The 26,700-nt window shown below is 43.2% G+C and overlaps 1 protein-coding gene across 5 annotated transcripts in view; it reads right to left on the bottom strand.

The window, feature by feature from the left end:
- The window catches only part of RGMB (repulsive guidance molecule BMP co-receptor b), a 28,918-nt gene extending 4,697 nt beyond the window's left edge, over positions 1–24,221 (bottom strand). Inside the window, exons 1-5 of one of the 5 annotated variants that reach the window (XM_078003886.1) lie at positions 24,024–24,157; positions 22,948–23,189; positions 21,905–21,980; positions 18,352–18,605; positions 12,130–12,638 (exon numbers count right to left, since the gene is read on the bottom strand). In XM_078003886.1, the coding sequence (XP_077860012.1) occupies positions 12,130–12,638; positions 18,352–18,605; positions 21,905–21,909 (768 nt within the window). In that variant the 5' untranslated portion in view covers positions 21,910–21,980; positions 22,948–23,189; positions 24,024–24,157. 5 annotated transcript variants of the gene reach the window in all.
- Positions 24,222–26,700: the final 2,479 nt, after the last annotated feature.

Genomic DNA, 26,700 nt, shown 5'->3' with positions numbered 1-26,700 from the left:
TTTCTATTAGTCCCTTCATCAAATGTTTCACATCACTGGCTAATCCCTGTGACAGGGAAATCACCTGGCAAATATAGCTCCTAAGCACTGGCAGAGACTGAATACCCTAAACCTAGTTACAGCAAATGTTTTCCCAAACAGCACCAGAGTCCCTTAACTCCTCAGAAATCTTTTCCCAGCCAACTCTCAATTCTCCAAACTAAGCACATAAATTCATCAAATAAAAAAAATTACTAATAATACAAAAGCCTCTCTTTTGTAAACCCATGTTCTTTCCTGCAGAATCCCTTAATTAGAACGGTTATTTAAAAACCTTGCACACCTTCACCTCCAACATATCCAACATCTCTGGTACAGGTGGTGGAGGGAAGGTAACTATGAAGAGACAGGGGCTGCTGTGTCACACAACAAGGAGAACCTATTTCAAAGAAAAAAGACCACATTTTGAGATTTGTATCATTGCTAGTAACTGAGGCAACAGGGTTCTCTCTTCCTTCTTGAAAAAACAAAAACTATCAGGTGATTTCAGTCAGGAGGAAGGTAGACAGGCCAAACACCCTATGAATTACCCTGGATGGAGGAAACCTACCCCCTGCAAGGAAACTAATCAAAACAATAGACCCTTGTGAAAAAGACCAGAAAATGGCCCCCCTGAAGTCCTCACCACCACCCTCAAGTTTATGTCTGAAGTTTTTCTCTAACTCGGCCAGCATTTGCTCACACTATTTAATTCCACATGTTCCCACTGGTGTTACTTGACTGGAATTTTCCAGCCATTTCATTTTACTTCAGCCAGTTATAAAGCCAGATCTGAACCAGCTGCACTGTAGCAACTGGTTAAATTCATATCCGTTGTTTGCAGCTGCAACTAAAAGCCAGACAATGTACTATGAAAATGCTGGGTTTTCTCCCTTCCTAATTACCCTGAGCCACAACTTGATTTCACTACCAGCCTTCTCACATTTCAACACCTTCTTAACAACCCAAAGGAGGTGCATCAGAGATGATTTCAGGAAATTTGTTGTGCATCCATCCATAGGTCTTTTCAGAGTGAGTGGGGGTTTGCAGCTAGATATCTAACGGGGCCATAAAATAGCTTTATTTGGTGGCTCTAAAATCAGTTGACAAGTGTTTTTTTTTAAGGCATGCTGGGATCCCTTGGAGATGAAAAGATTGATTCAAGAAAATCTTACACCTGAAAAAACTGAACGTTAACAATACAGATGGCTAAAAGAAGAGTTAGTAATAGACTTTTTATATAATCACTCTGATCATTTTCACCTATAACATCCACTCAACGATTAACCTCTTCAACAACGGCTAATTGGTCTCTCTAGTCTAACCTAAAATTTAAACCAACTTGATACTATGTGCAAGAACTACTTTTTTGTTCACCTTAGGAAAAACAAAGAGGATTTACTTGTGTTGGGCCAACAAAGCAAAGGTAACTGATTCCAAACAAGTTTCCAAAAAGCAAGCAAGGGTCCATATTGAGATGAATGGAATGGTTCCATTCGTCTCACCATGACTGTTTTTTTCATTAAGCACAACAATTCCAACTCAGGAACTCAGGATTCGTTTCAAACACCTCCCACATTATTGTCCTCTGCTATGCCAGTGACATTAACCATAACTCCTACCTATCTAGCAGCTCAAAACTTGTCTTCTGCTCTAGTATCTACACCTACAAAATATTCTAGTTAACCTAACAGATTTGTCTTTCCAATTTACTAGTAGTGATTTGCTCGGAGACAAGTGGATATTTCTCGTTTCCCTACTGAGCAAGGTAATTTGTACACAGAACATATGTGTAGAATTATTCCTCGAATCAAAATGCTGAGGGTGATGAATTGATTGTAAAGCATGAGTGGGTTTCCTGAGTAGTCCCTTATAGTTTAAATATGCACTGAACAGGTACCTAGAGATACAATCAATGTAAATTTAGAAAACACTGGGTAATAGTTTCACATGACTTAAGTTTTATAATGCAATTTCATTCCTCATAACAATTACAACATGAGCTTTCAAAAGGCAAGCACTCAGCCAATGAAGGGCAAGAAATTCCTTTTCAGACTGTCTTCCTCTTCAGAAAAGCAAAATTTATTCATTCTTAACTCTTACTTTAGAAACATGCACAAAAAATTTAATTGGAATTTTAAAAAACACCAAACTTTTAATATTTCCAGCTAGCAGCCACTAGAAAATAAAAATTGAATATTCAAAATTGTATTTCAAAAGCTCACACAAAGATAATTTAAAAACGCTATCTATGCTACTTACTTTTCCCCTCTATGAACTAATCTATATGCCGTCATAACTCAATTTGGCACATCTGTTCTATGCCACACCATTTATTATTGATAGATGGCATTTCTGTGCATTTAAAACATCAATGCCTTTTGTTAAACCTCCTCCACCCGGCCCCTCTCAACCCCCACCTTAGACCAACTACTCCAGTTCTCTTCATTCATTTTTAATGTTTCACTCTCCTAGATCTTCACCGCCCACAAGGTTTATTAGGAAGAGAAAGACAGCAGCTACAAATCAACCTTTCTACGTGAAACAGGCAACAAGAACTTACGGAGGTTTGCTGTGAAATAATTCTAAGAGGCACCTGCCTCTCCTTTCCACCAGGAGAAAAAAATATATATATAAAATGAAAATGAGGTAGCCAACAAGGAGGGAAATACACAGGTACTGCCTCGCCAAGAGATAGAGAGATATCTATCCAAGGCACAGCAGCCTTGCAAAATGCCACAAACAGGTTTTAAAATAGCAGACTTCTCAAATGGCTGTGCACCTTGACTATTTGTGCATAACGTATTTTGGAAGAAACATTTATCTGTGTTTAATCAGGCCATTTGGCACTGTGAGTGTAGGACTTTTCTGGAATCCTCAAATATGAGAACCAGACTTTAGGAGCTCTCATCTCTGGGCTCTAGCTTGGTCAGTAAACTAAACTGAAGTAGTCACAGAAACTAGCTTGAAACACATGGAAACATAATTTTGATATGCACCTGGTTAAAATTCTGCTGTGTCAAAGAAGTCAATAAATTGTATTTCATATAATTAGCTGATGTGTCTACTTTGCCATATCCTCTGGGTGCAATGATAGGTTGAAAAATAGAAGACTCTAAGGGAGAATAAGAACATGGTGCTCACAGCCCCTTTTACTCTTAACACATGGTAACAGCATGCAGCCTCTACAATCAGTCTTCCCCAGTGAACAAAAAAGAAACCATTCCAACAAAAGCACATACTTCAAAGGAAAAAAAAAAATACACATACTCTCTCTCCATTCCTAAGAAACCCAAATTTTACTTCCAAGGGTCGATTTTTCTAAATGTTAAGAAGTCAGAGACTAGGATGCTCTGAAGCACCTAAAGGAAGTAGAGGCCTTTGAAAGCACCTTCGAGTGTCTTCCCTGGTCCCATTCTTCCCTACCCGCCAGGGTAATTTTGAAGTGTGGATCTTGGCCAGAGCAGAGGAACTCTGTCCAGGAAGGGTGGCAATTGTCCCCTGGTTACATAACAACTGGGGAGAACTCTGTCTCTCCCTCGAGGGGGGAAAAGAGGTGTATTGATTTAGAATAACTCTGAACAATTTCTTGCAAAATTCAGGAGAGTTTTTATATATGCCATGTTTAATTAAAAAATACTGGACTAGAAAATATTTGATGTCATTGATAATTTCCTTTAAAAATTATGAAAAAAACTGTTAGGAAGCTATGAACTCAATGAACTGGGATGTAATTTTACTATCACCACTCAGCCAATGTATCAAATATCTTATAAAACAAGTATCTACCGGAAGCTGAACTTAAGATCCACAAAAATACATTTTGTTAAACAATTTTATTGGACTAGGACAAGATACTAACCGTAAGACAGTACCTGTGTTTACGAGGTGAGTAGCAGATTAAAACTCATACTGTGGACTCCTTTTAGGGCTTGAATGAGACTAAGAAATGGGCTACCTTCAAAAGAGGTATCAGTTTCTCTATCCTCACGTCTCTTTCCACAGAGCTTGGAGCACTTACAGGATCCAGAGAAATGGAATGGACCAAACTTATTCTTCAGTGTTGCCCTAGGTAATAAATACATGCAGAAACAGGGGCTGCCTTGGCTTCAGAAGGGGTACTTGGCAGCAGATAGAGAACGAAGAAACCAAACCAGAGGGGAAGGACACCCAGAGCTGAAGGCAGCTAGGGTGGTCTAGAGAAGCAGCATCAAGCTCAGAGGCTAAAAAGAGAATGAAAGGGAAGCTGGCCCCGGAAAACACATAAAAGGAACAGGCACAAAAATGCTGGCTTCCCAAGAGTAACTTCTGTACAATTAAGACAATGAAGGCAGGAAGCATAAATAGGTGCAGAGATAGGCAAATTGGCCAACTTCCTTGTACAGACCAGAGCAATGCTAGGGTGAGCATGAGGAAAGGCCTTTGTCCTGGAAATCTTGGCCATTCCAAAAACTCCAAATGGAGCCTCTCCCTTAGCTTGTCTGTTGTGTTCGGACTCTGCATGGTGAGGAGGCCAGCAAGTGTAGGAACTCACTATGCGCCCAGATATGAAGTCAGGCCTGTATGGAGAGTATTACAGGCCCAGGATGCCACCTTGCTTAAGACTAGAGGCTAAAAATATTTTGAACGGTGAGAGCCAGGGTTGGTGGCAGTAACTCTCAGCCGAATCTGTCCTAGCAGGTCTTGCCTTCAGGCATTCCCCCTCCTGGTGGAGAGAAGCTGCAGAACTACAGACCCGAGGCCCTACTCTGGGCCTAGGTTCAGCACAGCTGCTCTCCAAACCGATGGGATTAGAAAACCACAGCCTCTTTGATCATTTTTCAGCTCTGGGAGGTGAGCAAAAAAAGCAAAAGGGCTTGAAGGTCTTCACAATACACTCACTTTCTGTCACTTGTAGGTTCAATTTTAAGTCACGAGGGCTTAAAAAAAAAAAAGGGCCCATGAGAACTCAGGAATGAGGTGGTTAGAAGTGGTCCCCATGCATTTCAAGAAGTCAGTTAACTGAAATCCTACAAAACAGTATCTTTATGTCTGCATTTTCCTTGGGTAGGGAGAGTGGAAGACCTCAATACCACGTAAAAGCACATGCACGTACATCTATGCATGCACACACACGTCTTAAATGGAAACTGACCCCCATTTCAGGAGCACACGCAGAGCAGATGAGAAGTGAGTTTTAGAAGGTGTCATATCATCCTATCCACAGTATACGTGCTATGTCCCAAAAGGAAAGAACCCATGTTCTTCTGGCTCCAACTCTTAAAATAACCAGTTAACTGGGGCATAAAAAAACTCCTCTTTCCATAGAACCAGTTTCACCTAAACTTCTTTCTAGACCCAGTAGCACTGTGATTTCACTGCAAGGCTGTCCAGTTCAAGTCTGTAACTTAGATGTATGTTAGCTTTTCTTTTAAGTTATCACTTACTGACAAGTTGGCCAGCTTCCTTGTCAGTATGAAAAGTCCTTAAGTTACCACACCCACAAGAACACAAAATTCAAAACAGTGGAAGAGCAAGTTCTACTGCAGTCAAAACAAAAACAAAATGGGTAAGGTAGCAGTTTTCATTGTTCAACACTGTAGGTAACTTTTCACATGCCACATTCCACACGAGCAGAAACTGGTTAGCATTAATTGAAGCCAACAAAAAAAGGACCAATCGCCCAATGTTTCCTTCTCACCCTCTCCCCTCAAAATGTTGACTCAAAGAAAATTTAACCAGGCAAAGAGACATTTGGAAATGTGACAGAAAAACAAGTTCTAACTCTCAGCTGTGTATCAGACTTGGCCTCATGCCTCTGGTTGAAACTATGGAAGAGTGTGGATTTGTTTTAAAGCAGTAGAGCCCCATAGCACCCTCATGGAATCTTGACTGGCTCACACAGGGGTAGGCACTGGGTTAATTTCACTTACAAACGGGGGGGGGGGGGGTTCTGAAGGTTTCTTTTTCCTTCCAAACCACATCTGGGACAGAGGGAGTGGCACAGTCAGGGAGATTAGAAAGATGGTAAAAGACTCATTACCCAGAATTTTTAATGTGTATGAATGAAATAAAGGCATAGCTTGTTTGAAAAGTATAGCATAAACAATAAACAGGTAGCTCATTTATCTTACAAAATGATTTTTCAGACTTATAGGTTCATTACACAACTAGTAATTTCCCCATTTTTCTCTGCTTCCTTTCCCCACATCCACTTGCAAACCTTTTCACCTCCAGGCAACTTCCTGAAATGATATAAAGCAAAGTTGAGTACTTCCTGGGCCTAAGACCTTATAATCCAGTATGCACAAGAGCTGCGTGGTAAACAGAAAAGGACAAATAAGAAGACTGCCACGTGGAACTACAGCTGATTTCTGCTCTTCTGAAAACCTGCCTTTTCATGTTTCAATATTGTTTCTACAATAAAAAAAAATTCACGGAGAGTAAAAATAGCGAATATATGCTTTTATGAGAATTTTAAAGATGAGATGAGGCTCTGGAAAATGAATTTAATTAAGAACTGGCGACTGTGATGGTCAAATTCTAGAAAGCTTTTGGTATAACATCAAAGATCAGCAGCCTTTCAAAAGTGGGAGCCAGGGTTCTAGGCCGTGCTAGCTTGTATGCAGACGAGGAAATACAGATGCAGGTGGGCATTCTTACCGTGGGAGGTGGAAAGAGACTGTGCCAAATCCCAGGAGTAAAGACAATGATTTGGCAAGGAGAGGTGTTAGCATGGGACGGGCCTTTGTAGCAGCCCACTCTTCTGGCCCTTCTTGACACCCCTGCCAACTCGCTAAATGAATAACATCAATTGGAACCAGCTTGTCAATGTGGTTCACCCGTGTTCCACAAAGAAACCCTGAAAACGCTAGGTTTATACACAAACCCCACGCTTTCCCACCGACTGCTGTAAATTTTAGTTATGTGCTTAGATTGAGGCAAAGGCTACATTCACCTCTACATCGCCCACAGTGGACCCTTTAGTACCTTCTCTTTCAAATGCAGCACCAAATTAACCATACATTTATCAGAGAATGATTATCAGGGAAAGAATTACATTAAGCAGGGAGCTGTAACTGCAAAACCCTTTCCCATCTGCTGTTCCCAATATGCCTCAACCAGTCAGAACTTCTTAGCATCTTCATAAAGCAAGGCGGGTCACAATAAGGAGCAAATCTCCCAAAGATGGCAAGAATGACCAATGCAGCAATATAATCACAACCAAAATAAAGAGCAATCTTAGACTATAAGGATTAGTTACAACGTATCACCAAGAGAGTTGTAGTTTCCTTGTGGAGGGAAAATGGTCTATTTTTCCCCCAAAAATACTATGTGTCCCCCTCTTTATAACACTGCGTGCAAGAATAGTGTCTTGCATTCAAACACAGACCTATCAATGGAAGAACCATATCCCTTAGTCTAGAAAAATAATGATAAACACTATGTAGCTCACATGGTTTCCATAAAGATGCTAAAAACATAATGGGCTGCAAAAACTTAGCTACAATAAATGTACTAGGTCTGGGGTCAACAGAGGACAGATTTCCAAACCTTATGCAGAGATATACTTAAAATGACAGCTGAAAGCTGTTGCAATGCAGGCATGTCTGGTTCTGATTTTGTAACCAACAAAGAATGACCCAGAACACTGGTTTACATGCCCACAAGCTGTTGCCGAACAATAACTACATGCTAAGGGGCACCAGAAAGCAGTAGACCTACCTCATGCTCTAGCAGCCTACAAGGCAATGGTGTTTCTTACAATGGAAAACTGCAGGTTATAGTTTGAAGAAGACATTAACCAACAGCAAACCAAACTAAGTCTTTCTACATCTCTAGTATCTTCAACCAGTGGAAATTTTCAAGAACTCCCAAGAAAGTAGCTGCAGAATTTGAAATTCAGGGTAAGTATGGAATTTAGACTATATCCATAATACATGATGGGCAGGGTATGCTACCATGCTTTGGACAGGTGGTGAGTGCTGCCCATAGGATTGCCAGGAGCTGGTGGCCCTTGGCAGCTCCAAAAACATACAAGACAGGCACCTCAGAGCATCTGCCCATCTGGCCAATGGTCATCTGGCTTGGTCAAGTATAATGAGCACAGTCCTTTCCCAAATTCAAATGCCTTAAGGTAAACCACCTTCTCTACTCAAGAGTGAGGCACAGTAAAATGTGTAGTAGAAGATCTGCAATAGGACCTGTTGTCATCCCCAGTCTCACTCCTGCTCTTCATTTTGTGTTACTGAGGTAGAAGGATAGCGTAAGAAAGCAAGAGTGGTGAAAAAGGATACAATCACATTAAAACAAAAGGAAAAATAAAGTGAAGGAATTCAAACTACTTGCACAAAAATAATTACTAAAAACATTTCCATTATTTGTTTAGGTATGCAACTTAATAATAAATGATTTCTGAATTGTTTTTGAAAAAGGAGTAATTTTGAATTCCCTGGACACTGCCAATTTTAATATATGCTATTGGGAATACATTTGCAAAAGCAGAATCTTTCATAAAAAAATGTATTCCCCAATCACCTTCTGTGATCATGGCATATACAGATTCTTATTGAACCCACTTAAACAGAAATACAAAGATCCATAGAATGAATGAAACGAGTTGAGACTGAGAGGCTGGCAAAAATAACATGGAAAAAGTCAAGCATCCTCACAAACAGATGATCTGGTTTCTCTTGTGTGTGTGAGGTACAAGACAACTGCTGACATGTGCCCTCTCTGGAGCCTGTGAAGGGTGGGCTACTTCCTCCTACAAAACAAAACCTGCCTTTCTTCTCAGTGTAGCTAATTCTGCCAGTTCAGAGCCTGTCCCTCTCACCTCTTTCTGAGTGCCTGCATGCCTGTAGCCGCCTCTCACAGCCAAAGGTGGGGAAGATGGCCCAGAGCTGATGTGGATGTCAGCCGAGGTATGTGTGTGTGCCAGACACCCCTGCAGCCCCCGGGGTGGAGAGATGAAAAACCAGCCCTGGCTTCCCCTTCAGAAACACATCTACCTGGCAAGGTAGCCAACTGGCACAGGCTCCTCCAAAGACAGGGAGGCAGGCAGAGGGCAAAACTAAAAACACAGAGGCCTTGAGAAGGCATACCTGTGCACACCACGACCGACGGGAAAACAAGCCTACCTCTCCCAAGGAAGGGGAGGAGAGGGCCATGGTGGGGAAGAAAACAGTAGACCAGGGGAGATGAGGCAACATCATTAAGCACCGCAAGCCTGTCTGCCTTGAACTCATTGCTTGCCATGTAGAAAAAAAGAAAAGGTTTAGCTAATATATGACCCCGGATGACTTCATTTTATTTTATGGTGTTTAGATTTTCCCCCCACTTTGTCTTTTTTGTGATAAGGAAAAGGGGGGTACTTAGGAATAGACAGAGCTCACAAAGTTGGGCTTGAAGATGGCTTGCTTAAGAGGCCAGGTACCCAGGACTGAGGAGCTGTCTTAATAGCCTCACTGAGCAAAATATCCTAGGGTCTAGTGCTTCAGTGCAGTGCTAAAGGGAGCGAAATGAATGGATGTTTACAAAAATTTCAGTATCACAGCTGGCTAGCTAGTCAACGACATCATCAGTCTTTCAATCTAGTGGCACTGCGCGTGTGGGTTATTAAAAACGCTTGACCACACAAGGATGATCTGGTATCTACAAGGCACAGTACTAGGTTACCCAACAACTGGTCTATGCACTTGCTTAAATTCTCAGTAAAGCTGAGATTCCCATGAAATAATTTTTCAAAAGATTTTTCAAAGAAAGTATTGTGGTAGACATTAAGAGAAAATTTCAGATCTTGTTTAGAACTTATTTTATAAGCACTTTGTGCCTCCTATTGTTTTTATTTTTATTACCACCACTTTTTTGTGCTTAAGGTTTTATTTTGGTCCTATGTGGGTAAAAGGAAATCATACTGCAAGATTCTAGGACTTTCTTTGGTTTCACCAGCACATGTCATACTAGTATTGAGACAGGTCTTCAAGAGCAACCTTCCAGATGCTTATGGTGCTTTGGAGAGAGTTACAAAGAGAAGGGGGGTGGGGAACCAAACCCAACAACTCCTAGAGGTCGTGAAATGAAGCTACAGAATAGCTTGCTGCTAAACAGCATGGTCACCAGATGTGGGAAAATACTTTCCAATAGTGCAATTAAAGACCAAGCATTCCCATCATCTACTTGAATTTATGTCAGAGGACCACTTTCTCCAACTTTTTTTGAATGGGTAAAACCTTTGATCCTTATTCCAAACTGAGGGAGAAAACAAGATTGTCCTTTTTATTTATTTGCTAAAAATTACAACTAATTCAACTGAAATAAAATGATCTTAAATACTTCAGTGTAAACTGTTCCATTTATATAATAGCAATTTTCATAAGGCTATCCCCCACATATTTTCACCATAATCAGTAACAACAGAATTCTGAAAGACTGAATAACAAACAGAAGTGACATGAGTGGATGGAAGACATGGAGAATAAAATTTGAATACTGGTTCTTGTGACGAGAACCAGTATTTCCCCATGTACAAGCTCTGATTAATCTCTATAGTTTTGTTTGAAGGTTACTCTGCCAAGTCCTCAATTATTTGCACAATTGATGACTTTTTCCATTCTCAATGGACTGCCTTCTTTCAGTTACCCAAAGACTATTCCTAGCTTTCATGTGCCATATGACTCTGCAGTAATGATGGATTTGGGGCCACGGTTTCTCTTATAACTTCGTAATTCTATAACTCTATATAAAACATAGCAAATACATATTCTGAGATATTTACAGAAAAAATGATTTGCATACATACAAAACCAGAGGGAGAAAACTTTGAGATATGGAATTTGGTAAGGCAAAATAGAAACTTGAGCTTTTACTGAGAGTTGAAGTATAAACATTTTGGAGCTCCCCTAAGATTTCTAGACCAGTGTAACAGTCGTCTTTGTTTAGGGAAATGACTTCTAGTCTTAAATTTGTGACACCCCAGGGTGTCTGCAGATATCTCCCGAGGTGTTGTAAAATTCCCTCCACAAAATGCCAAGTAAAATAACTCTAATTCATTTAAAAAGTATGCCACACATGTTTAGACGCAGGGGAGGGTGTCCTGGAATCAAGAGAACAGTCTTAAGTATTTCAAAAGCCTGTGTCTTGTCAATTACATTAAAAAAATCTAAATCAATGTTTTTGAATAGATACAATAAATGCAGGAAATAAAGCAAGATGAGATGATCTATGCGTGTGGTTTTGTGGTTGGAAAAGACAGGGAAGGAGGTGGTTAGTTGGGACACTATTTTAGCGGAAAACTCTTTTCACTTTACTTACTAATGGTTGGATTAACACTGACTGTCAATTAGAAACCCAGTTCATAGGTCCTCTCTACCTGGTTGCACTAAACACTGGTGCCTTGAAGTCGGTTTCAAAGATCTCTGTACAGTAGTAGTTTCTTTAAAACAAATGAACACAGACTACAGAAACCGGCAGCTAGTCATGGTAAGCTAAATTTTGTCAGTGTTTCTCTTAGCTTCTGACTGAAACTGTTAACCTGAGGCCCTGAGATTACACAGAGGTTACACATTGCTGCTCTGCAATATCCACTTATTAACCTTCTTGGTCATCAAGAAGTTAGTAACTAAAACACCACATTGGGTTTACCACTGAGAGGCTGGCTTACTGCCATTATGTTTTACTATACCTTCCAAATCTCCAATAAAATATGTTTTCTGATAGGTCACTGCCTCAGGCCTCACAGCTTTCTTTATTCAGAACACCCACGTCAATCATCTGATAAATCTGAACTTGGATTTCTTCAAGAGTCATACATATATGCACTCAAAAAAAGACATCACTGAAAAAAGCATCCTTTTTTTATTAAACAGGCCTGTCTTTTCCCTGGAGAACTCGATTTCACTGTTTACTTTTTATTCTTCATATCACTGTCTATTTAAAATTAGAACCACGTTTACATTCCAATGAGAAATTCCTTACTAAGTAATTTTTATTTAACCCTTTATCAACTGTTAATTGCTTTCCAAAAAGAAGTTCCTTTCAAACTAGGCCCTTTTTGGCACATTTCAAAAGTTATCTGAAGAATCAAACATCTGAAAGTTGAGTAGGGAGAGGGAAAAAAGAAAGTATACTTGCCTTATTTGTAGCAGTAGCACTGGATCCAGGGACCACAGGCACGTTTGTCACTTGAACTGAAAGATAATTATTATCTATGAGTGGCCAGGCCCCTTCCACTTTGCAAGTTTGGAAGTGATCCTTGAAAGTTCTGAGGTGAGGATCTCCAAACAAGCCACAAAAAAGGTAATTGGGAGGGTTCTGGTCCCCTCTCCTGTGTTCCCTGGCTCCAGCGTGGCTGTGATAGTTGCAAGGATCATGGGTCACTTCGGGGTTGGTAGAGGATGTGGGTCCATCCTTGGAACAATTCCTCTGGCTCATGAGGTCACTGATACCCAACACAGCAGAATGGTATACCAGGTTGCCACGGCAGGCTTTTGAAGTTCGCTGGGTGCAGCCAGCATAGGCACGCAAGGCCTTGCAAAACTCAGAGTCAAAGCCGTCAATGGCAGAGTTCAGGTGAGAAGTCAGGGACACAAAGTCCGTGGTACATTTCTGGATTCGACATTGGGCTGGCTGTTGGCAGTCACCTATGGGAAAGAAGATAAGACCAAACATTTGTAAACTCTTCTTAACTTCCTGGGCTACATGAGAAAATGGCATTGTTATTTGGGAACTGTTTGTTCTATTTTATATACTGTACTCCTGTTTTAAGAAACCTTCAGAAATAGGGTTTCATTGTGTTCCTGTGTCTTCCTCAAATTAAGCCACTGGAAGAAAAACTGCATGCAATGAGTTAACTTAAAACTTTAATGCATGAGCCACTGTGAACGAACATGAGTCTAGTCCAGTGATCACAGGTTGAGATTACAAGGGAATAGTAAATAAAATATTTTATCAATGTTGCTATTTGTTTATAGGTTTTGAAAAAGATTCCTCTACTCTAAGGTTACGCCAAAAACATGAACATTGTTTTGGTTTTCCAAAATTGCATAACATCCTTCAGAAAGCATTGGAAAAGCAGCACTAGGCACAAAAATGGTTAAAACCTTCCCACCTCAGGAAGGTGTAAAATCCTAAATGGTAGTATGATTAGTTAAAACACCTTTACTTCATTTACCTGTATGGCTACAGAATAAGAAAACAAAACAAAACAAACAAAAATCCAGGTACTGTCATTCTACTTCTCCTGAGGCACATTTACCAAGGAACTTAAATAAACTGACACAATTTTCTAATTTCTACAAAATGTAAATGCTCTAAGAAAAAAAAAAAAACCACAAGATTAACTTGACCAAGCTATATATTTGCTTTTTCCTTACCATCTATCTCCACTATCCTAGGATTCTAGCTCCCAAGCAGATCACAAGTAAAAGCACACTAAATAAAAACAATTCATATAAACATTATGAAAAACCAAAGTATTACTGCCCTATTAGTTTAAAAAAAATCAATTCCCAAATGATGCTTTTTACCACTAGTTTCTCGAACAAAAATTTATAAAATCTCCTAAAGCACAAAAAGCAGAAGAACTACCAATACTAGGTCAGTTTTGTGCCCCCCAAAAATTTAATATTCTGTTCCATAAAATGGAAACAACAGACTTAATGAAAAGAGACACTATTCTTTCTCATCAACTGCAAATTTTATATAAATGAACTGTAACACACATTTGTGTTACATAAAATCTTTATAGGTCTTTAAACTATGGAGACGTCTGTTAATCTCTTTAAGTGTGAGGGTCCTCCATCTGAGAAACGAGGAAGCTATTCTAAGACGAAATTTGTCATCTTTTCCAGACAGTAAATATCTTCTAATTTATACTCTGGATGTGGGAAAAAATTCAGGGCCAGTAGATTATTATTAAATATATAATTATTTCAAGATGTGGATGCAATAAACTTTAGGATGATATCAAGATTTAGGGAACTCCATCTGATAAAGACTTAAAATTAAGTCTAATATTGTCTTAGAAAGCTATTTTAACATTTTCACTAGTAAACTGCTCTTAAATCTGAATTTAGTAGCTTGTAATCTGTTTCTGGCTTTAGCTGGGAGAAATAGGTGGGAGGAGACAACTTCTGAAGACAACTCTGTCACCATTTTTAAATTTGAAAAATTCTAAATTTTAAATTTTAAATTTCAAATCTTGGGTTATTTTGCTTTGGCTAAGGCTTCCAACAGCCTTTTGCTACAGAGAGGATGGGACGGAAAAGGGCTAGAGAGAAAGTGCATTTGGGTCAAAAGGGGAAAATACTATGTAGTTAAGGCTTGGTATTCACTTTAACCTGAGTCAAAGATTAAAACATTTTAATATGTTGGAGCTATGGATTTACAGCAATCACCAAATCATACTTTAAAAAAAAAATTTACAAAAACATCTTTGTGTGGAATCTATGTTTGCTCATTCCAAAGCTGACAAAAGTAGCTCCCGGTATTTACAGAATTTCTTTTTCCAAAGCAGATCAAATAATTTTTGGCTATTTTTCACTAGAACCCAAATCAAACTGAAACAGAAATTAACTAATTAATCCCAAAAGGGTTAAAGCCATTTTGCATATGGAAAAACCAAGGCAAAGCGATATTAAAAGGCTTGTTCTAGCAGATTCATAAAACAGCTAGCATTATTAAGCCAGGAGGTGGTGCTTTCCCTCAAAACTTGTTCTTCCATCACAGATCATGTCTCCTCTTATTTCCTAACTCTAATGACAGTACTTGATGGCTAAAAAAAAAAGACTTAACACTGTATTTTTTTTTTTTCTTTTAAAATCAGATACACAGAAAGCAAGAAAATAAACACGGGGCCAACATCTCAGTGATGAGGAGCTCTTAAGACTACAGATAAATGACAGCACAAGAACTTACCGCTAAACTTGCAGTGCCTATTTGTTCTTTTTATGGTCTATAAAATCTATCCGAGCATGCGTTTCTTTATAATTATTTTAAACAGTCATAAAATATCAAAAGTAAGAACAGTATGGAAATGCAGATGGAATCATTCAGAAGGAAGAAAAGTACAATTTAGTTTCCCAGCTCCCTTTTCTTTCTTTTTTTTTTTTTTTTGAGACGGAGTCTGGCTCTGTCGCCCAGGCTGGAGTGCAGTGGCGCGATCTCGGCTCACTGCAAGCTCCGCCTCCCGAGTTTACGCCATTCTCCTGCCTCAGCCTCCGGAGTAGCTGGGACCACAGACGCCCGCCACCTCGCCCGGCTAGTTTTTTGTATTTTTTAGTAGAGACGGGGTTTCACCGTGTTAGCCAGGATGGTCTCCACCTCCTGACCTCGTGATCCGCCCATCTCGGCCTCCCAAAGTGCTGGAATTACAGGCTCGAGCCACCGCGCCTGGCCTCCCAGCTCCCTTTTCATACCTTCCTTGCAACCCTCCGAACCTTTCCCTTTTTCTTTTCTTTTTCTTTTTTTTTTTTTTTTTGAGACGGAGTCTTGCTCTTGTTGCCCAGGCTGGAGAGCAGTGGCGCGATCTCGGCTCACTGCAACCTCCACCTCCCAGTTTCAAGTGATTCTCCTGCCTCAGCCTCCCAAGTAGCTGGGATTACAGGCATGCACCCCCACGCCCAGCTAATTTTGTATTTTTAGTAAAGACAGGGTTTCTCCACGTTGGTCAGGCTGGTCTTGAACTTCCGACCACAGGTGATCCGCTCGCCTCAGCCTCCCAAAGTGCTGGGATTACAGGCGTGAGCCACCGCGCCGGCCTACACCTTTTCCTTTTTCATAGCAGGTAGGTGTTGACTGCTTAAACAAATCTCAAATCAAACAGATCTCCTGGGGTTCTTTTGCTTTGGCTAAGGCTTCCAACAGCCTTTTGCTACAGAGATGATGGGAGGGAAGACGGCTAGAGAGAAAGTGCATTTGGGTCAGCATTTTCAGCTTCGCTGTGGGCTCCTATATAATGACTAATTTGTAGCATACACCCAGAAATATCCAGGCTTCATGAATTTATAACGACAATGCACACTTTGCCTGTTACAGGCGGTAAAGTAAGCCTCCTGCCAAAATGCCAAGACAATGCGGAACAGAAACAATCTCAAGGATGTAGCCAAGAAGGCCATGAAGCGTATGAGTAAGCAAGTAACTCCCATATTGGATCTCCATTCACGAATAGCAGAGATTTGCTTAAAAAAAAAATGAAACTAAAGGTACTCCTTTCATACTCTTTTCATTCCCCAAGGGCAGAATGAAAACTCTGCAGTTACAGATTTCTCTACTTTTGGGTCAGATCATCTGTGATCAGTGTGACAGTATTTTCATACTAGTTACTGAATATGCTAAAGCCTTTGTGGGTCTAGAGCTTTCATTTAATCATTTTTTAATGAGTCAGACATAAAGACCTCACCATTCAAGACAGTTTCCTTAACACCAGGACTACACGTGTGAATCTGCAGCACAATCACCAGTTTATACTAAAAGAAATGAGATATTCTGAAGCTGAACCAAGTGAAATGTGGAGCCATATGGGGTGCTGAGGCAGATGATAAGGATTCAGGCATAAAATATATAGTATAGTCCATCTGCAAAGAGCACTGGCACTCTTGCTAGGCTCCCTTCTCTGAGAAACAACCCGGGCATTTAAATAGCACCACTCTTCAAAGAAATCTCTCAAAAGCAGCGTTCTTTTCTTTAACAGGATTAATCGCTTCACTCCAATAAGTTGTCCATAGAAATCACTCACCACATTATGTTGGGTTGAATCTAATGGTGACTTAAATGAGGACACATGAAGCTACTGAGAGCTTCACATTCCAAATTCTTGAACTAAGACACCCTACTTTTCTAAACCTTTAAGCCAACTTACTATGCCTTTCAAAGGCCAGCAAAGAAATCTTCAGGGACCACATTCCAATTCTGTCACAGGATCCTATGGCAACTATGGGAAACAATATCCAAGCAGCCAAGGGGGACAGAGTCCCACCTAGCACAATTTCCATTTCATGAAACGTACCTTTTTGTATTATGGACACATATTTTTCGCACAAAACACTCCTGAATATATCTTTTAACATATCAAGAAAAATGTTCCACGTAACTACATGCAGATTGACACTATTTCCTAAGGTTCTTAAGTTACTAATTGAAAGCCGTAATCATTCTAAAACTTTCTATTACACTTTTTTATTAAGTCGTCAGTCTTTTCCCTAATTGTCGGTGTTAAAAGGCAGCTATTACATCACAATGCAAAGCTACGCAAAGTAAATTAAGTCTTCTCAGATGCCACACTTTCCCCCCAATACTTAAAAGACCTCCCTGATTTTTAGCATGGCGGGTATGGTTTAATAAATAAGTAAAAATTACTCTGCACAGTTGCGTAGCATCGAAGTTCAGGATTCTCCAGACCAGAACGTTGTGAAGTGTCTCATATACACAGGACAAAAAGGTCTCGAAGGAAAAGAAACTTATCCAATGCTCTGTTTGTTCTCAAGACTAAAAGATAATGCCTCTTTCAACCTTAGCATTAAAAAAAGTTGTCTAGGCAAATTCCTAAAATAAAATAGTGTGAAGAGCGTCCTGGATTTTCATGAAACTATTTTTTTAAAAGAAAAATAGGTATCACATGGTAGAAGGCTCATTTGCAGGCTTACTTCCCTAGGAACATATTCCTCGACGCGGGGGAAGCGCCGACCTCCAGAAGACAGCACGGTTATCTGTCAACCCCTCACGGAGCCCGAAGACACCCGGCTAGCCACAGAGCACGAGCTTTTCCCGGGAGACTGATAGCTGAATTAAAAGCAGCTTTTGCCAAAACGAAAGAAATCCCTAGTCAAAAAAGTTGACGTTACTTCGAGATTAACTTCCAGGTTTGCAAAATCTGGTGAAAATCTTTCCATCTGATGCGCTTCCTTCGCCTCGCCGCCACCCCCAACTCAAGAAAAAAGGCACAAGGCTCCCGGTCTCCCTCCGAGGAGGCTGCGGCGGCGGAAACCTGATCCGAGCCTCACTTTCAGTAAACACCAGCGCAGAGCAATAAAGCATCCGGAACATTTGTCTCCGGCGCGCGGCCCCCGCCCGCTAAGTGTTTGATAAGCGGCTGTCGGTGGGGAGATTTGTCAGCGGTCCGAGCCGAGGGCAGGGAGGGTGGGGAAAGGGCTCGTCTCTGCGCCTGGCGGCCGCCCGGTGGGTGGCTGCGTTCCTGTCGCCGGGAGCCCGGCAGAGGTGCGTGTCAGGGGCTCGGGAGGCCTTTCTCGTTGCGCCACGCCACCCTTCCGCCCGGGCGAGCGCCTTCGAGACCCAGGGCTGTTTGGGAACAAAGCTCTCGGCCCCAGGGCTGGCTCCCCTCACGCGCTCCCGTCCTACCTGCGTGGAGCAGCTCGAGGCTGAGCAGCAGCAGCAGTAGCAGCTCCAGCGGCGGCAGGCAGAGCCTGGGGCGGCGGCGCTGCTCAACCTCGGCGGCAGCAGCGGCGGCGCTGGAAGGTGCTGGTCTCAAGCCCATGCCCGTCCATGCAGGTCTCGTGGGCTCCGGCGAGGGCGGCGGGGCGGGCGCCGTGGCGGGTCTGGGCCCGTGGCTGCGGCATGGGCCGGGGGGCGCGCCTCGCTTCCTCTTCTTCCTCCTTCAGGCCCGTGTAGCAGATGGGGCGCCACCACCGCCGCAGCAAGCAGCACGCCGCGGGCGCAGCCAGTCGGCGGCGGCAACAACGGGGCGCAAGGGCATCGTGGCGGCCGGAGGCGGCGGGCAGGGAAAGAGGGGCGGAAGAGAAGACACAAAGACCGTGAGCGACTGCTGAGACGAGTCCCGAGCGCGCCGGCACCCCGGCCCCAGCCAGCGTGGGCTCGGCGGGCGTGGACCTCCAAGCGGCTCGCCCAGCCCTAGTTAGTGGCAGCCGCCGGCGGCCCGGATATCTCTGCGCGGCAGCTCCAGCGGTCAATCAATCTCAGTCCCGCACTGCCGTCCCGCCCCGCCCTGTGCCCGCCAATCTGCGACGCCATCATCCCCCGCCGCGTCCCTCCCTTCCTCCCCATTGGTTGTGACCGCACGTCCGCCCGACTCAGCCTGCCAATCGCAGGACTCAGAGGGCCCTCTCCCCCGCCTGCTCAGTGTAATTCGAGTTCCGTGTCCATCGAGACTGCAAGTCCTCTCCTGTGCCGCAACCTTCCTCGCACTCCCTTTCCTCTCCCCTCTACCACCTTCCGCGATTTACTGTTTCCTTGCGCCCAATAGAAATGGGCGACCGCAGCTCTCACTCCCGCCGGCGTTACAAAGGTACCGGCCTTTGACCTCTGCTTGAATTAATGTGATCCGATTCATCTTCCCTCCAAGATTTTTTTTTTTTTTTTTTTTTTTTAATTTAATTACCCTTCCCCGCCCTGGCCCGGCCAACTTCAGCTCCACCTCCTTGGAGGAAGCTGGCGCTTTTACAGAGCGCCGCGCGGCAGGTCCCCTTTTAGCCAATCACATCTGCGGAACAGCGTTCCGAACCGTTTGCGGGTGTCTGGTAAAGCAAGCTCGGGGCAGTGTTGGAAATCTGAATGTCACCCGCGGTCCGGAGCAGATAGGATGGGCTGGGAAGGTACCCGTGAACTCCCGGCGGAATTCGCTGGCAGCTGTGCGAGGCTCAGGTGTTCTAGTTTCTTTGACATTTCCCTTCCTGAAAGCGGCAAGGAGAGGTCTAAGAGTGGGCAAACTTCAACGTTCGGTTACAGTGTAATTAATGAGAGTGGTGGGTTTTTATGCAGTGTAATTATGCCACGATTTGTTGTTGCTCAGTGACTTTTTCACAGATTTCTACAGATTATTTCAATTTTCCGCAAATTTCTATAGATTAATTCAATGGCAGCTTACTTCCTCCTTTTATGATTGGATAGGTCCGAAAGTGAGGAAAAAGCCAATTGTCTGCAAAGAAAGAGGCTGCCAAGTGGAGACAGAAAAGCAGTTATGAGACTGGTGATAGATTCCAATTTGTTATCAGTAGGTGTGAAGTGGTATCTAATCTCAAGAATAACCTCAAGAATGAGAGACACTTGATACTGCCCTTGCCTTTGCCTTTCCCCAAACAGCACAGGACCGCCATTTAAAATCCACTAACATCCAAATCGTAGTTGGCAACTCTACACGCTACATTACTCAGAATCTCTAATTAGGAATTTCGTATCAACCACGGACATGCTGATATTCCACACATGTTTAAATGTGCTAATCAATGGACTAAGATAATTGAGGGGCAAACCTTCGGTCTCACCAGCTCACTCATTATAGACACATTGTGAATTGCCCAAACCACTATGTCCCTAACGAAGGATGCCTATCTGTTTTTACTGTAACTTTTCATTAGTTACTTATTACATACTATGATGACTTACGGGGTAAACACACCTTTCACTACCCACGATATAATCCAAGCCTGTGTATATCCATAATATGCTTAATAATAGCTTCACAGTTGCCTGGAGAAATGACTTTTGGGGAGGAAGGTATATGACATTTTTAGATAATGCTGTGGATTAAATATTATTAGAGCAAAAATTTACTATCTTGCAATTACTTCATATAACTAATGAGGTACAGTTCATGACATACTAAGAAGCATCTTAAGTAATCAAATACTGATTTTCAAAGTATTTGGCTAACAAGGACTAAATTTTTTTTTCTCTTAATCCAAGATTTAATTCGACCCCTATACAAGAAACACTTCACTTTATTGATCATACTTCAAAACATATACTCAATAGTTAAGGATCAATAATTTCTGTTTGGTTTGGGTCTTTCCACTCGTGACTTTATCATGTTTTTACTCCCCTCCCCCCATATCCTGTTCCTTAAGTACACGGGTGCTCCAGATTTTCCTATCAATAGAGGGCGTCCTCGAGTCATTGTATACCCTGGTGTCGTTAAACCGAACTGTTCTTCAGAGGAAAAACTTCATCTCTAAGGCGCTTTATTGCTCCTCTGTTGTAAAATTTGACAAGCTCGAGATTTATAAGCCTAACAATTCACTTTCTATTGCTGCATAAGTGTTCACCCGCTAAAGGAAAATGCTAATTTTCACAATTAAACCGCAAGGTGGTTCCTATTTTCAAGACATAGGTCAGTTGACACACTCGCGGGTAAATTCGTACTGTTCGCAAGAGCAGGAATCAGCTTGGCAAGCAAGAGTGTAGTGAATAGTCACTTATAGCGCAGCCACTCCTCGACCCCGTGAGCTGCAAGTTACAAAGGATTTTAGATTCTACAAAGAAAAATCGGGGAGGGAGGTAGAAAACAAACATAAAATCGGTGACTTATAAAAGTTTTATGTTTTAATCAGAAAAAAATCATGAAGTGACTGATGAGTGGTGCAACTCACACATCCACCCTGTTTCTTGCCACTGGTACTCTTTCTCCCTTCCTCTTTGTTTTCAGGAAGGAAGGAGGAGACCTGAACAGTACATCCAGAGAATCCAGCAAAGCATACCACGGTATGAACGTGCAAGTGCACAGAATTAAAACACATGTCAGAAACACTAATGGATTCTAAACAAGATGCGGTTTCATTTCCTGAACCTATACGTGATGTTTTTAACTGTTCTCCAGTTAATATGTCTCCATTTCCAGAAATCTAACAGGAGAATCTCTGACTGCTTAACAGATCATCTAGGTTTGCGATTTGTGCAATCCATTCTAGAGTAAGGGCTCCCCGGCTGCTCCCCGGCCACTGTGTACCCAAAGCAGCGGCTGAAATGGCTCAGAGTCCGACAGCTCAGCGTCAAGCAGCCTGTGGTTTGTACTTACATCATTTTTTTTTTTTCATAGCAGGAGTAAAAGTTTATTAAAAAGCGTTAGAACAGTAAGGAAAGGAAAGGAGAGAAAATAAGGAAAGTACAACTTGGAAGAGGGCCAAGCGGGCGACTTGAGAAACCAAGTCCCTGTACTTACATCATTCTTAACCCTTCCGCTCCTGGAGGGGGCTCAGCGGGATCAGGGGGCCCCCGAACTTCGGAACACGCAGGACCTGAGTGTGAGAGAAGAGTCCCAGAGCTTGGTGTGAGCAATGCACTCCCGGAGGGAGACAGCCCGGGGCTTGCGAAGGGCTCATCACCCGCTCGTAGACAACGGGCCCCCGCAATCCCTGCGGGCTCCGCCGCTGCTCTCACCGCTCAAAACGGCAGGTGCAAAAAGCATTTGGGAGCCGCTTGCCAGGGCGCGGAGGTAATGCGCTTCCTGTCCATTTATCTCAGGAAACCAGTGCAGCTTTCCCTTCGAAACAAAATTAACCTCTCATTAGCCAGCCACTCGTTCCCAAGAAGGCCTTAAAAGCTTTACCGGCTCGCTAATGTATTTAGGCTTTTCTTCCAGGCAAACGCAGCCGCCGGTCTTGACTGCCATCAGCTCAAGGGGTTCCTCTGGGCTCTCCCGCGAGCCAACAGCCGACCTCTCTCCAGCCTAGTCTGGGAGACTCCAGCCAACCCAGGATCCCATTTTGTAGTCCCGGGCAGACCCGGCACCCCTGAAAGAACTCCACTCCAGAAGACGCCAGAACAAGTTCCCACGAATTTCATGGGCGCCCTTCACATCAAAACCTCAGCTCCCCTGTCCTCAAGGAACGGGGAAGAGAGCCGGGGAGGGATTTCGGTGGCCAGCTGTCCCTGGGTCGTGGGCGCTGTTTGCTCTGCGGAGCGCCAGCCCTGCACACAGCGGGTGCGGGAAGCGTTGATGGGAGGCTGGAGGGCGGGGTGAGAGTAAATTAGGATCTAGCCGGTTCCAGGCGTGGAGAATCAAATGTGGTCCTATATCTGTAAGTGGCGAAAAGGGGCTTTTGGGAGCGCTTTCTCACTCCGGTCCCCCGCCGCCTTGAGGCTGGCAGATTTATACCACACAGGTGGATGGAGACCTAAACAAAACAGTCCCGGCCGCTGCCTGCCGCTCGCCCCCCACGTCCCCTGGGCCCACCGCAAACTTCAACAAAATAAACAACTCACCACAGGCATTCCCTTGTCTGCAGCGCGACGCTTGCCAGCTGGGAAAATAAGCCGCAAGCCACGCGGCCGAGGCGCGGAGGGAAGGCAGCGCGGCGCCCGCCCCTCTCCCCCAGGTTGGGGGTAGCGGGACTCCGGGCGGGAGGGAGGCTCCGCCTCGGGGGCCGCTCTCCCAGCTCTCCGATTCCGGAATGAGCTCTCGGAGAGGAGCTGCGCCCTTCCAGCTAGCCCGATTTCTCCGCCACCTAGGGGAGAGGGCGGGGAGCCAAATCGCTCAGTCCCCCGCACCCCAGCAGCTTCCTCCAGGCAGCTTTTCCCCCAGTCCAGCCTCAAATAGAGGTGAACAGAGAACCCCCTCCTCCCGGCAACTCCTCTGTCGCCACACTGCCCCCTTCCGGCGCTACCCGGCTCATTCCGGCACAGCGGACGGCTAGGGGCATAGGGGCGCCCTAGACCCCCGCGTCCAGGTCCGGGCTCAGTTCTCTCTTCGCCTTCCCCCCACCACACTCAGTCTTGCACAAAGACGCCTTTCACGCCGCCAGCGCCACCCTCCGCGCTGCCCTCCGGGCCGGCGGCCGTGCCTTCGCCCACCCGCGGCACCAGCCGATTCCTGGTGGGCGATTTTGCCACTCGTCGCCAGGCAGGGCGGCAGCGGACGCGTGCGGGCTGTTCCCACTCTGCGCCTCGGCCAAGGCGCCAGATGCGCTGCCCCCCGCCACGTTCTCTAGCTGCCCGCCGGCAGCAGCAGAATGCTCCCCTTTCTCTCCGTAAATGATCCTTAAGGGTCTTCCAAGTGTTTCTAAAATGGGGACAGTGGCGGGAATGGTCCTCTGGACTTTCGCCGAAATAAGGAATCCAGCGATCTTCCCTGACCACCTAAGGTGCCAGTGTGTCTTTACAGCTTAAGAAAGTCAATGATAAAGATTTGGAAATAAAGAGGGGAGAGAGGGTTTAAAGAGACACCTAAGGCCCAGAGCAAGTGTTACAAAGAATGAGCCCACGAAACGTTCGAGGCAGGACGGTCGCTTCGGTCAGCGTGGAAGGCGTGGAGGGCGAGAAGAAAGCGATTAACTTTCTACCTTACATTGATCTTCCAAAGTAGAAAAACAAACAAGCAAACAAAAAAATTATAGATACTCAGCGGCAGCTAATCGGCGCGTTCAACTCCTGGAACTAGCGAGCTGCTTCTCTTAGTCAAGTCAAATGCTCAAGTACCTTGACTCAGGGAGGTCACTTCTTGCCTCCTTAGGCAAGAATCTACGACCCTCTCCAGCTTTTCTTTGCCTTCTCCTCCCCCAACCCCTCCTTATAGTTTCTCCGGCTAACGCTAGAGGCAGCATAGGGCAGTGTAAAGAGGGCGAGTGGGAATCCACAGAGGAAGGTCTAGTTCTGACTTTCTGGGTCTGAGTCTTAGGCAACAGATTTAACGTCTTTGGACCTTGGGGTCACTATCAAGAAAGGATGTGTAAGAGGCAATAATTAGTAAAATTTACATATTTTTCTCTTTCTTAAATGCGATGACAATGAACGCCCTTCCTCCAAACCTCTGCAGGTTCCTTCTTAGTATTTTTTCACCTTGCTTTATCTTTTCTAAGTGACAGTCAAATTGAAAAAAAAAATACTAAGATCGTTTAAAGGTAAATGTAAGACACATTGAAACACACTCTTTTGCATCTGAGAATTTAAAAAGAAGAAGAAAAAACACCCAACTCAGCTCCTGGTTCACAAAAGCAAGGAATTTTAATGTCCCCACTTGTTTTGCTTTTGAAAAGCCACTCCAGCAGTCAGCAAAGCACAGCTTTGATTTAGAAACTAAAGGCTAGTCTCTTGTGTTTTTCTTTTCCCTTCCACCAACACAAAGACAAGCTGCAGCATAAAATAATGATGAACAAGAGTTCAAAGCAAGCCCAGTGAGCCAGCCCAGAGGATGTTTTTTAATGCAGCCCCAGTCCTTCCTCCCTCTCCTGCTAAGCTGGACGGTACATAAATAGCAGGCAAAAGCTGCCAGAATTCCCTGTCTCCTCCAGTCTTTTCCCATAAATATTGGTCAGTAGAACCTGGATGCTAACTTGTCAATCATCACATAAATACATTCATCAAATCATACATTTAATTTTTCTTTAGTTTCATAACATTTTTCATGATTTTCAATTCACTACCCACTTTGGAAGCTTGAACATTAGTTCTCCCTCTGGGCAAGCTTGTCTGATTTCTGGGAACTTTCTATGCAACCAAGGCAAAAAAGGGTAAAATCTCATAAAGAAGCATTAACTTTTAAATTACAAATATCATGCTTCAATTTCAACAACAGAATTTTAGAATGGCTTAGCTTTCATACAATGCACACTTTTACAAGTTATTAAAGAGGATTCTTAAGTATCTTTTTGGGATACTTTTTTTTTGGGAAAAAAGTTTCCTTAAACAACATTGGTAGGAAAATATTGTGAGCTTGTCTAATTCTGTTGCTTTCATTTTTTAAAAAACATTATATTTTAGGCTCATCTGTAATCCCAGTGCTTTGGGAGGCCAAGGCTTGAGGATCACTTGAGTCCAGGAGTTAGAGATGAACCTGGGGAACATAGCAAGACCTCATTACTACAAAATTTTAAAAACTTAGGAGACATGGTGGCACATGCCTGTAGTCCTAGCTACTTGGGAGGCTGAAGTAGGAGGATGACTTGGGCCCAGAAATTTCAGGTTACAGAGAGCTGTGGTCTGGCCACTGCACTCCAGCCTGGGCAACAAATGAGACTCTGTCTCTAAAAACAGAAGTTGTATTTTAATTGACAAATAAAACTATATATAGTTATGGTATACAACATAGTGTTTTGAAATATGTGTACATTGTAGAATGGCTGGATCAAGCTAATTAACATATGCATTACTTCACATATCTTTTTTTATGGTGAGTGCAATTAACATCTACTCTCAGTGAATTTCAAGAATAGAATACTTTGTTAGTAACTATAGTCAAAATGTTATACAGTAGTCTGTTGCTTTCAGTTGTATCAATCTCAACACTCCCACTGCCTCATTCAAATATGCTAAAACATTTACATTTCTAAATAGATCTTGGATGTTTCATTGGTAAAAGGACATGACTTGTTTCTTATCCCCATTTTTAAAAAATCTTGCTCAATCCTTCACAACATTCTCACCTGATTTCATTTTGATTTTTCTTTTCTTTTATCTTTTTGAGACAGAGTTTCTCTCTTGTTGCCTAGGCTAGAGTGCAATGGCGCAATCTCGGCTCACTCCAACCCCTGCCTCCCGGGTTCAAGCGCTTCTCCTGCCTTAGCCTCCCAAGTAGCTGGGACTACAGGCATGCACCACCACACCGGCTAACTTTTGTATTTAGTAGAGACGGGGCTTCACCATGCTGGTCAGGCTGGTCTCGAACTCCTGACCTCAGGTGATCCACCGGCCTAGGTCTCCCAACGAGCTGGGATTCAGGCGTGAGCCACCACGCCTGGCCTTGATCTTTCTTTTTTTGTCACATCAAGCAAAATAGAACAAAGATGGGAATAGAGAAGGGAAAAAAAGTCCCCTTTCAGTAAAGTTGACTTAACATTTTTCTACTGACTATAAAGAAACTTTTTGGTGATACAATGTGTATATGCACCATCTTCTGAATATTCACTAAAAGGTGATAGCACTTGAGCTTTTAGAACATTCAACTAATGTGTACATCTAACCCTTCAGTTGTCAAGATCATAGCTTGCTTACTCCTGATGTTCCTAAGTTTTTTTCATTTGC

This window comes from Macaca mulatta, chromosome 6, assembly GCF_049350105.2.
Source record: "Macaca mulatta isolate MMU2019108-1 chromosome 6, T2T-MMU8v2.0, whole genome shotgun sequence".
Classification (NCBI taxonomy): domain Eukaryota; kingdom Metazoa; phylum Chordata; class Mammalia; order Primates; family Cercopithecidae; genus Macaca; species Macaca mulatta.
Note: the sequence above shows the minus strand (reverse complement) of the source record. Positions and strands in the feature narration are given on the sequence as shown.